The 15,258-nt window shown below is 41.9% G+C and overlaps 1 protein-coding gene across 4 annotated transcripts in view; it reads right to left on the bottom strand.

Moving 5' to 3' along the window:
• Positions 1-14,662, bottom strand: part of LOC307163579 (CD209 antigen-like protein C) — a 97,992-nt gene extending 83,330 nt beyond the window's left edge. For 3 of the 4 annotated variants that reach the window (XM_079879689.1, XM_079879694.1, XM_079879693.1), the window contains exons 1-3: positions 14,555-14,661; positions 12,446-12,547; positions 82-129 (exon numbers count right to left, since the gene is read on the bottom strand). In XM_079879689.1, coding sequence (XP_079735815.1) covers positions 82-129; positions 12,446-12,547; positions 14,555-14,612 — 208 coding nt within the window. In that variant the 5' untranslated portion in view covers positions 14,613-14,661. Of the gene's footprint in view, positions 1-81; positions 130-12,445; positions 12,548-14,554 lie in introns of all 4 variants that reach the window. The other variant, XM_079879695.1, reaches the window with a different exon arrangement.
• Positions 14,663-15,258: the final 596 nt, after the last annotated feature.

Here is a 15,258-nt window from a genome sequence, read left to right as displayed (position 1 = left end):
AAAGAAAACAGACAAAGTCACTCTCATATTCATGTATCTTTGTGCACAGTTAATGTTGCTGTACTGTTGTATTTTACTCACTTGTGCCATTCGTTTGTTGGGCAGACAGTTTCACTGAAACACTGATATCTGATTAAAGACATGCACAAAAATGCACATGACTTAACTTGAAGATTAAAAGCAGTAGCAGTGATGCTACACACACACACACACACACACACACACACACACACACACACACACTGTTTGGATTTAAATTGGCAAATGCTTAAGTCTATGATTGGATGATTATTATAATATTGTTCCGAATAAGACGATGGTATTTATGGCATACCATAAAAATAACCTGTAGTTCTCATTTCCAGTAAATCTCACAATAACTGATTCCTCACCTTTTGTGTGTGTGTGTGTGTGTACAGTGACAGATGTTGGCATGACAAAACAATTGGTGATCCGCATTACCTATTTAATCCAGAGGGTATGAATTTTTTTCCCTAAAAAAACAGCAGTTTCTCCCTGAAGACAGAGGGCAGGTGCTGGGCAAGACTTTTCTGCAGCATAATGCTAATCCATTACACCACATCATACTTAAGCAAGGATATTGACAGGCAAGTTTGTCAGTACCTAGCCAAAATAAGAAATGATGGGCTTCACTGCTGGTATGTTCAGCTCTTTGGTGATATCCAGTGCCTTTAGCTGGATGACTGCTCTGACTACATACTGACACACTTGCCTGTCAATTTCTTCTAATCTTATACACTGACACGCCATATTTTTCATCTGCTTAATGAGTTGTTTGACTCCTCTGCATTTATCACATAATGTTTGTATCATAACCTCTCCTCAGTTGCTGGTTCACTTGCCTGACTTTTAACCTCTCTGTTCTCGGCGGTCATTCGCCATCATGAGGTCACATGGCACTGTATACTTCCCTCTCTCTTTCTTGCTTCCTGGGGTTTTGATGATAATTTTTTATGAGACATTATTTCTGAAATCTGAACCCTTGAATCAACACAGAATTTCTGTCAGCAACTATTCCTGAATTTTAACATGCAGTCTTTAAAAAAGAAATGGGATGAGATTTCCAAATGGTGTCTTAACTACCTGAACTTGTTTAATGTTTTACAGAATGAGTGATTTATTCGACAAATTGGTTTAGACTTTTGAGAATTTGGTTCAGAGAATGGGATTTAGTGTTTTAGCAATTCAGAAAAACTGTAAAAAATAAAAAATTATACACACACACACACACACACACACGCACACACACACACACATATATATATATGTGTGTGTGTGTGTGTGTGTGTGTGTGTGTGTGAAGGCTAATTTGAAAGATGTATACAGTAAATAACGATAAACAATCTTTAGTTTAGCTCACATAGACTGATGTCGTGTGCACTGTGTGAAGAGTTGAAAAAGTGACCTATAAGAAACTTGTCTTCGCGAATGTAAAAAAATAAAAATAATAATGTGGCATTTTTTTTTTTTTTTTTTTTTTTTTTTTGTCATTTCAAGACAAGAGCTTACAGTATTTCACAATTGCTAAGACACATTTCTTGAAACCTTCAAAACTTTAAACACAAAACCCAGTCTTTATACTGTACATTCACAAAACCCCTGACTCTTCTGGCAAAATCAAACACGTGCCTCAAAACCATTTGATCTGTTCTCAAAATCAAGCAATGCTTTCAAAACATAAACACAACCAGTCAATATATAAACACTCATCAGCATTCATTAGACACTACATCAAAAAATTGAGAACACAGCATCCAGGGCATGTAGTTACAGAGAAAAAAAATATTCATTGCATATAAAAAATAATTTTGCCATAAATAAAAGTAAATAATTCACAACTCAGTACAGCAAATATATTGCATACTGTAAGTACTGCAAGTAATACAGTATTGAATGTCTGTATTTGTAGTATAGAAATAAAGTAAGCCCAATGAACAAAGACAACTCTAAATGAAAAGTGTATTACACAAAATATTGTGCAATTGCAAAATCAAAGTCAATGAGAGCCTCTTGCTAATGAGAACAAAGGAGTCCTTCCACCCTCATTTGGTAGTCTTGCAATTCTACAAAAGGGAAAATGCTCTTACAAATGTATACATACAGTAACAATAGTAATGGACATCACATGTAAAATGTATTGTAAATCTTTTTTTCTTTTTTCCCCAGTCCCCTGACAAACTGATGTACTGTATCAAATGTATACAGTAAACTTTCAGTCGCACAAATTAGAAAAACAATACATTTACCCTTTTCTCTTCTCTGAATGTCCTGATTATGGTGGCGACAGAGAATCTGCTCAAATTGGGTTGTACTATTTGTCATGCTTCCCTCATTGTCATTCCATGAACAAGAACATGGTCTATCACAGTTGCCCGAATTTGATCTGAAATTACTATACTTGGTCTTGCTCTTCGTTGTCCTTGTACTCTTCCTCCTCGTCCACCACCTCTTACACAAACTCTTCCTCCTCTGCCTCTCACATTGTTTCCATCCATTGTTGGAATCAACATTCAACGTACCTGGGCCCCCTGTGTACTCTGAACTGACTTATTTTCTAGATAACTGATTTGATCACATCATTAGAAACAAGTGTGAACAATTTTGAGTTGTTGTGTGTAAACGATGACAGCAGTGTTGTAGTTGTGTTTAACTTTTGCCACATGTATTTACCATTTTGCAACACAGTGCAAAATGTGTTTTAGTGAGTGAGAATCTGTTTAGAGTTTTGCAAAAAGAGTGGATGAGATTTGCAAACAGTGTCTTAACTACCTGAACTTGTTTAAAGTTTTGCCTACAGAGTGACTGATTCGACAAATGGGTTTAGGACACTGACCATTGGGTTCAGAGAATGGGGTTTAGTGTTTTAGCAATTGTGAAATACTGTAACTTGGAATGGGTTGGAAGCCTGGATCTGCTTTAGGGTTTTTCTCTTTTCCTGCAGAGATGACATTGCTTGTGATGTGACAAAGTCCTCAGGCCGGACCCAACATGAAGACATGATGCTGAAGCAGAATGAATCTCTCATTGACCTTGATTTTGCAGTTGCACAACTCTTCTGAGTGTACTTTACTGTAACATGCACTCATTTAGAGTGTTTTAACCTTTTTGGCTTTTGCAATTGTGTCACTGTATTTTCACTGTATGCAAGTGCTGAATATAAAGACATTCAACAGGCCTATATACAATATTCAGTATACTATACTTGCAGTGCATACAGTATATAATTTATTTACCTTACTGTAAGTTGTGATTACTATACTTTTTACAGTTTTTCTCGATTGTTTACACACATTTTCTACTTGAGACACAATGACCACAATATGTAACTCATTCACCAACCCCCTGAACCAATTCTGCTAAACTACAAGCACAATTCCTGCTTTACACTCAAATTGCACTTCTAAAACACACTTTTTTCAAAACACTACAAACAATTATCTGCTTTTGGCACAATTTTCATGCAGAAAATATCTTGTTTTCACAAGGAACTGTCACGGTTCATGAATCGGCTGTCTCATGCTGACGTGTCTGCGTGAGTGTAATTGTGTGGGTGTGTTTACTCGTTGTGTTGATTAGTGTCACCAGCTGTCATTAATTCCAGTTCCCTTTATATGGCCAGTAATTTCCCTCTCATGTTGTCAGATCGTTGTGGTTGTTCCTCGGTGTGTGTGTCCTGTTCTCGTGCCTCATCTGCTAAGTTCTTCGTGTCGTCTGGATTTCGTCAGTTCTTTGTGTTGTCTGGATGTTCCACAGTTCCTGGGTTTCACTTGAGCACGCCACCACCGCACCACCACCAGATCGCCATCTCGTCCCTGCTTCATTTGCCACCTGAGTGTTTGTCCCCGACCTGTGTCTTTACATCTGACCTTTATTAATAAACTGAGTTTTACTTGCATCTTGCTTCCTCCTGTTATTTCCTCACAGGAACACACTGCCATTCAAATGTGCACACTGACTCATCACAAGGGCAAACACCAGTCACGCAGTTTTACAATTAGCAATCAGAGCTTTAGCATAAAAGGGCAACAGGTGAGCTCTTCAATGGAGCAATGGATGCCAACACTGGATTTTTTGTTCCCTTTCGAAAGGGAACTTTACACTACGTCAGAATGACGCTATGGGGGACGCCTCAGGCGTGACAGGTGTCTGAAGTAAATATCAACTCACGTCAATCATGTTGACCGGCGACAGCCCGTGAATCATCAGCTTGATTGATTAACGCGCGACCTGGATGTATAAAAGGGGAGCCTTGCACACATGACAACATCTTTTTCGTCTTCAGGGACTGTTTTTGTCTGGTAAGATTATCGCTTACAGAGTATTATGATGAAACGCGCAGAGAAGAAGCAGAGCTTCCGTAAGTGTGCAGACCCGTGCCCAAGGTTCTTGACGCCGGGTGACACACACGATCTGTGCGTTGTTTGTTTGGGTGAAGAGCATGCACGAGAGGCTCTCGAGAGAGCTTCTTGTGCGAACTGTGAGAGTTTTTCTTTGAAGACTCTCCGCTCTCGTCTGACCCTTTTCTCGAGGGAAGAGGGTTCAGCTTCTGAGCCGCGTGGTGCGGGTCCCGCTCGGGCTGAGGCTCAGCGGCGACTCTCATCATGGGGGTCTCAGAAGGAGCTGGCCGAGCGTCTTGAGAGGGAGGTTCACCTCTCAGACAGCTCGTCCACCGACGAGAATGAGCTGCAGGTAGATGATGACGTGTTATTACTATCACCAAATGCGTCTGCAGCTGCTGCTCTTCCGGACGGGCAGGAAATGATTGATGTGGTCAGTCTGGCAGATACTGAGCCATCTCAACCATCCTGCCCTGTGTATGCGGAGTTGGTGGATGTTATGGGGCGCGCCACCGACAGTTTGCAGCTGCTGTGGAGGCGCGTCAGGGAAGAAACCGCTCGTGGTCGTCTCGACGATCGGTTTCTTTCCAGCCATAGGCCACCAGCTCAGGTGAGCCTTCCATTCCTTCCAGATCTCCATGCTGAGATCAAGAAGGCATGGAAGAACCCGTACTCTGCTCGTATCCATCCATATCAGCGGGGTAGTTTCGCTGCTGTACAGCGCACAGATCGTGTGTGTCACCTGTACATGCTCCCAATGAGCCAAATAATGAGAAAGAACCAAATCTCTTACCACAGCTATGCAGACGACACACAGATCTACTTAGCCCTATCGCCTAACGATTACAGCCCCATTGACTCCCTGCTTCAATGCATTGATGAAGTCAACAGCTGGATGTGCCAAAACTTTCTACAGTTAAACAAAGACAAAACTGAAATCATTGTGTTTGGAAACAAAGATGAAGTTCTCAAGGTGAACGCATACCTTCACTCTAGGGGTCAAACAACTAAAAATCAGGTCAAGAATCTTGGTGTGTCTTTGGAGTCAGACCTTAGTTTCAATAGTCATGTCAAAGCAATAACTAAATCAGCATACTATCATCTGAAAAATATTGCAAGAATTAGATGCTTTGTTTCCAGTCAAGACTTAGAAAAACTAGTGCATGCTTTCATCACCAGCAGGGTGGATTATTGTAATGGACTCCTCACTGGCCTTCCCAAAAAGACCATAAGACATTTGCAGCTCATACAGAACGCTGTCGCCAGGATTCTTAGCAGAACCAGAAAATATGATCATATCACACCAGTACTCAGGTCATTACACTGGCTGCCAGTTACTTATAGGATTGATTTTAAAGTATTATTACTAGTATATAAATCATTTAATGGCCTAGGACCTCAATACATTGCAGATATGCTCACGGAATACAAACCCAACAGATTACTCAGATCATTACGATCACATCAGCTAGAAGTTCCAAGAGTTCACTCTAAGCATGGCGAGTCCGCTTTTAGCTATTATGCCAGCCGCAGCTGGAACCAGCTTCCAGAGGAGATCAGATGTGCTCCTACAATAGTCACATTCAAATCCAGACTCAAAACACATCTGTTTAACTTTGCATTTAATGAATGAGCACTGTGTCACTGTTTGTCCGACTGTTTATCCTGTGTCTTATTTTAGTTTTTATTCTAAACTGTTTTAATTATTTTTAGTTCTTTCTTGTTTCTTTATTTTAAACTGTTCTTTATTCTAAACTGTTTTAATTATTTTTAGTTCTTTCTCGTTTCTTTATTTTAAACTGTTTTGTATATTCTTATTTCTTCTGATTATTTTTAATAGTATGTAAAGCACTTTGAATTACCATTGTGTATGAAATGTGCTATATAAATAAACTTGCCTTGCCTTGCCTTGCTGTGGATGGAGCGGCAGAGCATGGGTATGTGTCGATGCCGCCCGTTGACGAGACGTTGGCTAACTATCTCGTCTCTGGGCAGGCATCGACACTAAGAGCTCCTACCCTGCCATCCAAGCCACTTAAAACAACTTCGCGCTTGAATGGCAGAGCATACACTGCAGCGGGTCAGGCCGGTGCTGCTCTGCACACACTCACTGTGTTACAGGCGTACCAGGCCGACCTGCTGCGGGATCTCGACCAGGGGGCAGGACTGTCCCCTGAGGCGGTTATTGAGCTGCGCCGTACCACGGATCTGGCTCTCCGGGCTACTAAACAATCTGCTGCCGCCATTGGCCGGTCAATGGCGGCTATGGTGGCCACGGAGAGACATCTGTGGCTTAACCTGGCCGACATCGGGGAGGAAGAGAAGACCTTTCTTCTCGATTCGCCGGTTTCGTCCGCTGAACTTTTTGGCCCCTCCGTTCAGACGGTGGTCGAAAGGTTCAGGGAGGCGAGGGCGCGCTCAGCTGCATTTAAGAGCTGCATACCGCTGAGATCCGAGTCCGCGCCCAAACAGGCGGGCAGGCCTGGCCAGTCTGGGTCTGAGGGCCATAGACAGGCCCAGAGGGCCAGCGTCTCTTCTCGTGCGCCTCCTCCTGTCCGGAGTAGGTCACAGAGGAGACGCAGTTCCCGCAGGAAGAAGGATCTGAGGGAGGTCATCCAGCAAAAGCGCACTCAGCGGCGCTAGGGATGATCTCCCCGGATGCCTTCTTCTGATGTTCCCCAGGCGTCTCTTACATCAGGCCTGGGGCTGGGTCTATGATGAATATCATGTCTGATGGCCCCCCTTCAGCTTAGTTAGTAGGAGCGCCTCTTTCAGGCATGTAAGTGGTTAACCCAGGTACTCTTTTGGAAAAGAGAGAGTTCCTGACGTGTCTTTACACGCCGCAGGTGTACTGTCTGGTCTTCTTTGTATAATGTTTTTTGTGCGCAAATAACATATTTCTGTTTCTCTTACAGACCCAGTATCCTGTATAGAGTTTGGGGGCATGTTTTTGGTAAAAAAGGTAAAAAATCTAGGTTTTTTGGAGGTGCTGTATGGCAGGTAGTAGGCCTTTGCAGGCCTCCTTGACCAGACAGTCCTCTTCTAAAAAAAAAAAAAAAAAGGGGATTGTATTTGAGAAAATCCTGTATTTTAGCTTCCATATATTGTGGTTGAACTCCCATATATTGTGGTTAGCAGGTCAGAGGCCTCACTAGGCCTTCCTGAATATGAGCTCCCACACACTGTGGTTTAATATGTGTTCCCACATTCTGTGGTGATCAAGTTATAGGCCGCACTAGGCCTTCTTGAATATGAGCTCCCACATACTGTGGTTGAATATTAGCTCCCACATACTGTGGTTTGCAGGTCAGAGGCCTCACCAGGCCTTCCTGGTTATGAGCTTCCACATGTCAGGTTACAGGCCTCACCGGCCTTCCTGAATGTGAGCTCCCACATACTGTGGTCATCAGGTTACAGGCCTCATCCGGCCTTCCTGGTTATGAGCTCCCACATATTGTGGTTGAATATGAGCTCCCACATTCTGTGGTTATCAGGTCAGAGGCCTCACCAGGCCTTCCTGTATATGAGCTGCCACATTCTGTGGTTATCAGGTCAGAGGCCTCACCAGGCCTTCCTGAATGAGAGCTTCCACATATTTTGGTTGAATATGAGCTCCCACTTACTGTGGGTATCAAGTTATAGGCCTCACCAGGCCTTCTTGAATATGAGCTCCCACATACTGTGGTTATCGGGTCATAGGCCTCACTAGGCCTTCCTGAGTATAGCTCTCACATACTGTGGTTGTATGTGAGCTCCCACATACTGTGGTTATCAAGTTATAGGCTTCACCAGGCCTTCTTGAATATGAGCTCCCACATACTGTGGTTATCAGGTCATAGGCCTCACTAGGCCTTCCTGAGTATAGCTCTCACATACTGTGGTTGAATTTGAGCTCCCACATTCTGTGGTTATCAAGTTATAGGCCTCACCAGGCCTTCTTGAATATGAGCTCCCACATACTGTGGTTATCAGGTCATAGGCCTCACTAGGCCTTCCTGAGTATAGCTCTCACATACTGTGGTTGAATTTGAGCTCCCACATTCTGTGGTTATCAAGTTATAGGCCTCACCAGGCCTTCTTGAATATGAGCTCCCACATACTGTGGTTATCAGGTCATAGGCCTCACTAGGCCTTCCTGAGTATGAGCTCCCACATACTGTGGTTGAATATGAGCTCCCACATACTGTAGTCGCCAGGTTATAGGCCTCACCAGGCCTTCCTGGTTATGAGCTTCCACATGTCAGGTTACAGGCCTCACCGGCCTTCCTGAATGTGAGCTCCCACATACTGTGGTCATCAGGTTACAGGCCTCATCCGGCCTTCCTGGTTATGAGCTCCCACATACTGTGGTTGGATGAGCTCCCACATACTGTGGTTATCAAGTTATAGGCCTCACCAGGCCTTCTTGAATATGAGCTCCCACATACTGTGGTTATCAGGTCATAGGCCTCACTAGGCCTTCCTGAGTATAGCTCTCACATACTGTGGTTGTATGTGAGCTCCCACATGCTGTGGTTATCAAGTTATAGGCCTCACCAGGCCTTCTTGAATATGAGCTCCCACATGCTGTGGTTATCAGGTCATAGGCCTCTCTAGGCCTTCCTGAGTATTGCTTTCACATACTGTGGTTGAATATGAGTTCCCATATTCTGTGGTTATCAAGTTATAGGCCTCACCAGGCCTTCTTGAATATGAGCTCCCACATACTGTGGTTGTCAGGTCATAGGCCTCACTAGGCCTTCCTGAGTATAGCTCTCACATACTGTGGTTGAATATGAGCTCCCACATCCTGTGGTTATCAAGTTATAGGCCTCACCAGGCCTTCTTGAATATGAGCTCCCACATACTGTGGTTATTAGGTTTGAGGCCTCTCCAGGCCGTCCTATGAGCTCCCACGTGCTGTGGTCGTCAGGTCACAGGCCTCACCGGCCTTCCTGAGTTTTAACCTTCCACAATTAGTGGTCACCAGGCTTTAGGCCTCCTCGGCCTTCCTGGTTATGAGTTCTTTACATGTCAGGTGGCAGGCTTTAAAACCAGGCCTTCCTGAATGAGAACTCCCACGTATTGTGACTATCAGGTTGCAGGCCTTAGCTGGCCTTCCTGTTTTTGGGTTCCCACTCACGGTGGTTCCTTGGTCACAGGTGAGCCTTCACATGTCAGGTTACAGGCCTCACCGGCCTTCCTGAATGTGGGCTCCCACTATTACTGTATATTGGAGTGATGAAGTACGTACAAACCTTTACTTCATTCCTTTTCGGTACATACGCTCTGTACCTTCTTTAACTCATGCTTATGGTAAGTCGCACGACTTACGTCTTGATCTTTCTAAATTCCATTTTTTATGGTAAGGGTCATGCGCGTATCGCTTCTGTCCCTTCCTATGTGGCTCAGACCCTGGTTTTCACCTCGGGTCCCACTCTAGATGCGTCCTGTCGTCACTTTATTACGACGGACGCCTTTCTCTAGCTAACTTTCACATTCTGATGAGCTCCCACACATTGTGGTCACCGTGTTACAGGCCTCACCGGCCTTCCCGAGTATGAGCTCCCACATGCTGTGGTTGTCAGGTTAGAGGCCTTATCAGGCCTTCTTGGGTTCAGAATGGCTAAGTACATGCACTTTCTTTCATGTACTTTCTATTTCATTTTTTATGGTAAGGGTGTGCGCTTTTTTCCCTTTCTGAATGTGAGCTCCCACAGGTTGTGAATAGGCCTCTCCGGCCTTCCTGTTAGGAGTTCCCACATGTTGTGGTCCCCAGGTTATAGGTCTCTCCGGCCTTCCTGATTTGAGCTCCCACATGCTGTGGTCGCCAGGTTAGAGGCCTCACCGGCCTTCCTGATAGGAGTTCCCACATGCTTGGTTATAATTGAGCTCCCACATAGTGTTGTTAGCAGGTCAGAGGCCTCACCAGGCCTTCCTGAATATGGGTTCCCACATACTGTGGTTGTATTTGAGCTCCCACATGCTGTGGTTGTATTTGAGCTCCCACATGCTGTGGTTGGCAGGTCACAGGCCTCACTAGGCCTTCCTGTATTTTGAGCTTCCATATTTTGTAAGGTCCCCCATGGTGTGGTCGCCAGGTTAGAGGCCTCACCGGCCTTCCTGATTTGAGCTCCCACATATTGTGGTTGAATACAAGCTTCCCCACGTTGTGGTCGCCAGGTTAGAGGTCCTACCAGGCCTTCCTGGAGGTAAGCTCCCTTTAGGCCCTCACAGGCCTCCTCAGTGTTTTGAAACACAAACACTGGGTAGATCCATGGATCGAGTAGAGAAACTCCCCTCGCTGGCAAGGGTTGTAAAGCACTATGCTGAGTTATACTCTCCAGGATGTCCCGTCTCTGAGATCCGGGCTGAGTGGTTCACTGCCTGCTTCGCAGTCCCTCGGGTTGGATGCCTTCCTAAGGCAAGTGTCCAGAGGCTCTGTCTTCGGACAGACGGGAAGTGGCCAGACTGTAGTGTCTTATGTAGTGACACCAGGTCAGGCCTGCCTGGTGGCATTTCAGGTGGCACGCTCCCCTGAATAGTGACTGGCTGGGAGTCCCTTGGGTCCCCTAGCCACACTCCCTAGAAGGGACCCCTTCTATTGGAAGCTGATGTCCTAAGCCTTTGAGCTGGCCCAGATATACCCCCCATTAACTATGTTCTGGCGGTTTCTTGGTTCATTAGCTTGGGCTATGACCGGTAGGGAGTGCTGTCACTGACAGCCCGATGTGACCTAAGGGTGAGTGGTTCCAGTGTTTCTGAATTACTGGTTCGGACAGTTGTCACTGCCTTTGGGCATGCACTCCCCTCAGCATGGTGGCGTTGGTATATCGTTCCCCATAGCGTCATTCTGACGTAGTGTAGAGTTCCCTTTCGAAAGGGAACGTCTCAGGTTACGACTGTAACCTATGTTCCCTGAGAACAGGGAACGAGACACTACGTCTTCCTGCCATGCCTCGGGGCCTGCCTGCAACAGTCCCTTCAGACGATAGGATGTTGTCATGTGTGCAAGGCTCCCCTTTTATACATCCAGGTCGCGCGTTAATCAATCAAGCTGATGATTCACGGGCTGTCGCCGGTCAACATGATTGACGTGAGTTGATATTTATTTCAGACACCTGTCACGCCTGAGGCGTCCCCCATAGCGTCATTCTGACGTAGTGTCTCGTTCCCTGTTCTCAGGGAACATAGGTTACAGTCGTAACCTGAGACGTTTTTACTGTAACTGTATACAGTAAATTCTTCTGTTGTTTTGTACGTAGACCACTGTATGTACAACTTTGTGTTGGTTGGGATGAATAAGTACTAGTATCTAAAGAATAAGTACTAGTATATATTTAATAGGTACTAGTATCTAATGACTTAGTACTAGTATTTATTGAATACATACTAGTATCTAGTAATAGGTACTAGTATCTAAAAAATAAGTTCTAGTACCTAATTAATAACTACTAGTATCTAATATATATGTACTAGTCACAATTGGAATACATACTAGTCAGAACTAAATAGTTGATATCTGAATGACAGATCCCCATAGAAGTCAATGGCAAAAAATATATATATATATTGTTACTAGTAACAAAAGAATAGTTATTAGTCACTATTGGAATAAGTACTAGTATCTAATAAATAAGAACTAGAATCTAATGAATAAGTACTAGTATTTTTAAAAAGGTACTAGTAACTAAAGGATAAGCACTAGTATCTAAAGAATAGGCACTAGTACCTAGTACCGAATAAGTACTAGTATCTAAAAAATAAGTACTAGTAGCAAGAAAATAGTGACTAGTCGGTTTAAATGATTAAATGTTAAAACGGCTTGCCATAGAAACAGCTTGAAAGTAGGTTAACCCACTCACCAGTGCAAGAAGAGAGGCAGTTTTTAACTTTCTGGTACTTGTCTAAGAGCTCTCTCTCAAGAGTTTGAGGCAGAACACACTGGTGCCTCTGGGTGATTTTTTAGCAGCTTTATATCTGTCAAGTGTTAACAATTGCAACCCACAGGAAATCAATACCATAACTCTTGTATAAGTGTATAACTGCCTTAAATGTGGCTGTTTTCATCAGAGCAAAAGCTCAAATAGAGCAAGAATTATACTCACACATGAACCCCAGAACACACAGACCTCCAAGAGCCAAAACAAGAGAGACACCGAGGACGATCAGAAGAACTTTAGTCCGCTTTGAGGAAGTAACTTGATTCCCTGTGATTAGAAATCAAATGTGATGACTGAATTCCAGTGTGATTCAATTGTACAACGTTGATTATTGTATTTAATTGGCAGAATAGTTTGGCTTGAAAACATTCACAGATCATTTTAACATATACAGTTTTTTTTTTTCCAAATTGCTTAGACACTAAAAGTGGAACTTGAGGCTCACTCAGTGAAACCATTCACTCATGTACCGAATCTTCAGTCCAAGTCTGCAAAACTAGATATAATTTTTTTAATATCAAAAAGATTAACAATGCAGATTTATTTTTTACAGCCATCTTTGATCATATTTACCAAGGGGGCAAATCATTCTGATCAGCACTGACAGGATCATGTGGAGCTCTGTATGAATTTTTGAAGTAATTACAAAGATTTAAACACCAAAACGACATAATACTAGATGAGAGAGCGTCGTGTAAACAACCTTGTTGAACTGCATTATGCCAATAGAGCATGAATATGTAAAACAAATATCTGCAACTAAAAACACAGGTGTTTTATACTGAGAATGAGAAAGCAGTGTGTGATATAGGAACCAAACACAAATAGAAATTTGCAGGAAGTTACAGTATAAAAACCTCAGACTCAGTGATCTCAATCACAGTTTTTTTCCCCAAATTACTTAGACAGTAAAAGTGAAACTTGAGGTTCACTCAGTGAAAACATTCACTCATGTACCAAATCTTCAGTCCAAGTCTGCAAAACTACAAGCACATTATACGCTTTAAACTCAGTTTGTAATTGAAAAACAAACTTTTTGCAAAACTTTAAACACAGTTCTCTACATTATACACATCATTCAAAACTAACAGCTCTTTTGTTTCATTTGGGAAACACATGTCACACTCATTTACTATATAAATTGTATAAATTAATTATATAAATAAATTATAGAAATTGTTCACTTAGAAATCAAACCTTAGTGTTTTGAGAAATAAAGATATATTGCTTTACAGCAGCTTCACAATAGTAACACATTCAAAACAAATTCTGCTGTAAAGCAGTTCTCACAAGCCAAAAGTGTCATTATTCAGCTCAAGGCAGTTCAGTTTTGATTCAGTTCAGTTCATAACTGTGTAAAATTAATCAGTTCTGTATATACAGTGTATTTGTGCACATTCATGTACGTGGGAGAAACTCTGGTGACTCCACTGCACACTGTGCAGCAAGCAAAAGACACAAGATAGTAGTATTTTACAGTTTTCACATCTGTGTGTAGTCTGGTGTGTATGTGGCTAATCATTTGTAAACACAATTTTTGAAAGAGTTAAAATAGTTTTGAATTATGTGTTTGCTTTTGCAAGAGATGTCTGATGTTTTTCATGTTGTGTGCATGTTTTGTGGTTTTGTGTGTAGAATTTCAAGAAATGGAGCCATAGTTTCAGAAATTGTGTGCAAGCAATTTAAAAAAAAAAAAAAAAAAAAAAAAAAACTGCAATGCCTTTTGAATGTTCAACTTGCTGGGGACACTTCTTAACATCTATATTTAGTTACATTAAATCAAAATACATTATTTTACAATGTGGCATCCGTTGAACAACCCCGTACTCAGGAACTATATCATTCTAATTATAAATTATTTAAAAGTGAACTGAATGAAAACAACAGCTGTTGATTATACAAAATTATACATGCAAACGTTTAGAAAAAGACACCCATCTCATGTCTCTTTTAATGTGTTCTCAGCATTACATGCTTCTCTCTTTTGGTATATCATAGTGGAGAAAGAACACGGAACTTTAAAATTGATACACGTCAGCAAATATATATATATATATATATATATATATATATATATATATATATATATATATACTGTATATATATATATTTCTTCTTTTTTTTTCTTTTTTTTTTTTTTCCATTAATTACAATATTTGTGGCATCGATTTAACAGGCCTGAAGGAATCATATTATTCGAATTATTCAACAGTTAGGAACGAACAGAATGAAAAAAATAGCTGATGCTCAGAAAAATCATAAATGCATTCTTACCCATGCAACGAGAACTTTTGTTGTTTGCAGAATTTACATCATCATAAATCATTTCCATTTTACTAACCCAACACGACAGCAAACTCTGAGCCCTGTGTGTTATTTTCAGGAAGGAAGAACCAAGTTGGCATCAACCTAAGTTATAATAAACAGGAAGTAATGACTGTAAAAAGTTATTAATCTAAATATGGCATTGCAAAAGGCTAATTGTGTTGTTTGATATTAATTACTTCGACATGAATCATGCAAATACATGGTGTTTCTGATGTGGCTTAAAACCTTATTCCAAAATGGATTAAATTCATTATTTTCCTCAGAATTCTACAAACAATACCCCATAATGACAATGTGAAAGAAGTTTGTTTGAAATCTCTGCAAATTTATTAAAAAAAAAAAAACGGGGGGAAAAAAATCACATGTACATAAGTATTCACAGCCTTTGCCATGACACACAAAATTGAGCTCAGGTGCCTCCTGTTTCCACTGATCATACTTGAGATGTTTCTACAACTTAATTGGAGTCCACCTGTGGTAAATTCAGTTGATTGGACATGATTTGGAAAGCCACACACCTGTATATATAAGGTCCCACAGTTAACAGTGCATGTCAGCAACATGTCAGGAAGCTGAAACTGTAGAACATATTCTTACAACATGCAGGAAATTTACTCAGGAAAGACAAGAAATGATAACACAGTTAAAAA

This window comes from Squalius cephalus (genome assembly GCF_949319135.1).
Source record: "Squalius cephalus genome assembly, chromosome: 8".
NCBI classification, from domain to species: domain Eukaryota; kingdom Metazoa; phylum Chordata; class Actinopteri; order Cypriniformes; family Leuciscidae; genus Squalius; species Squalius cephalus.
This window is presented reverse-complemented; position numbering and strand designations above follow the sequence as displayed.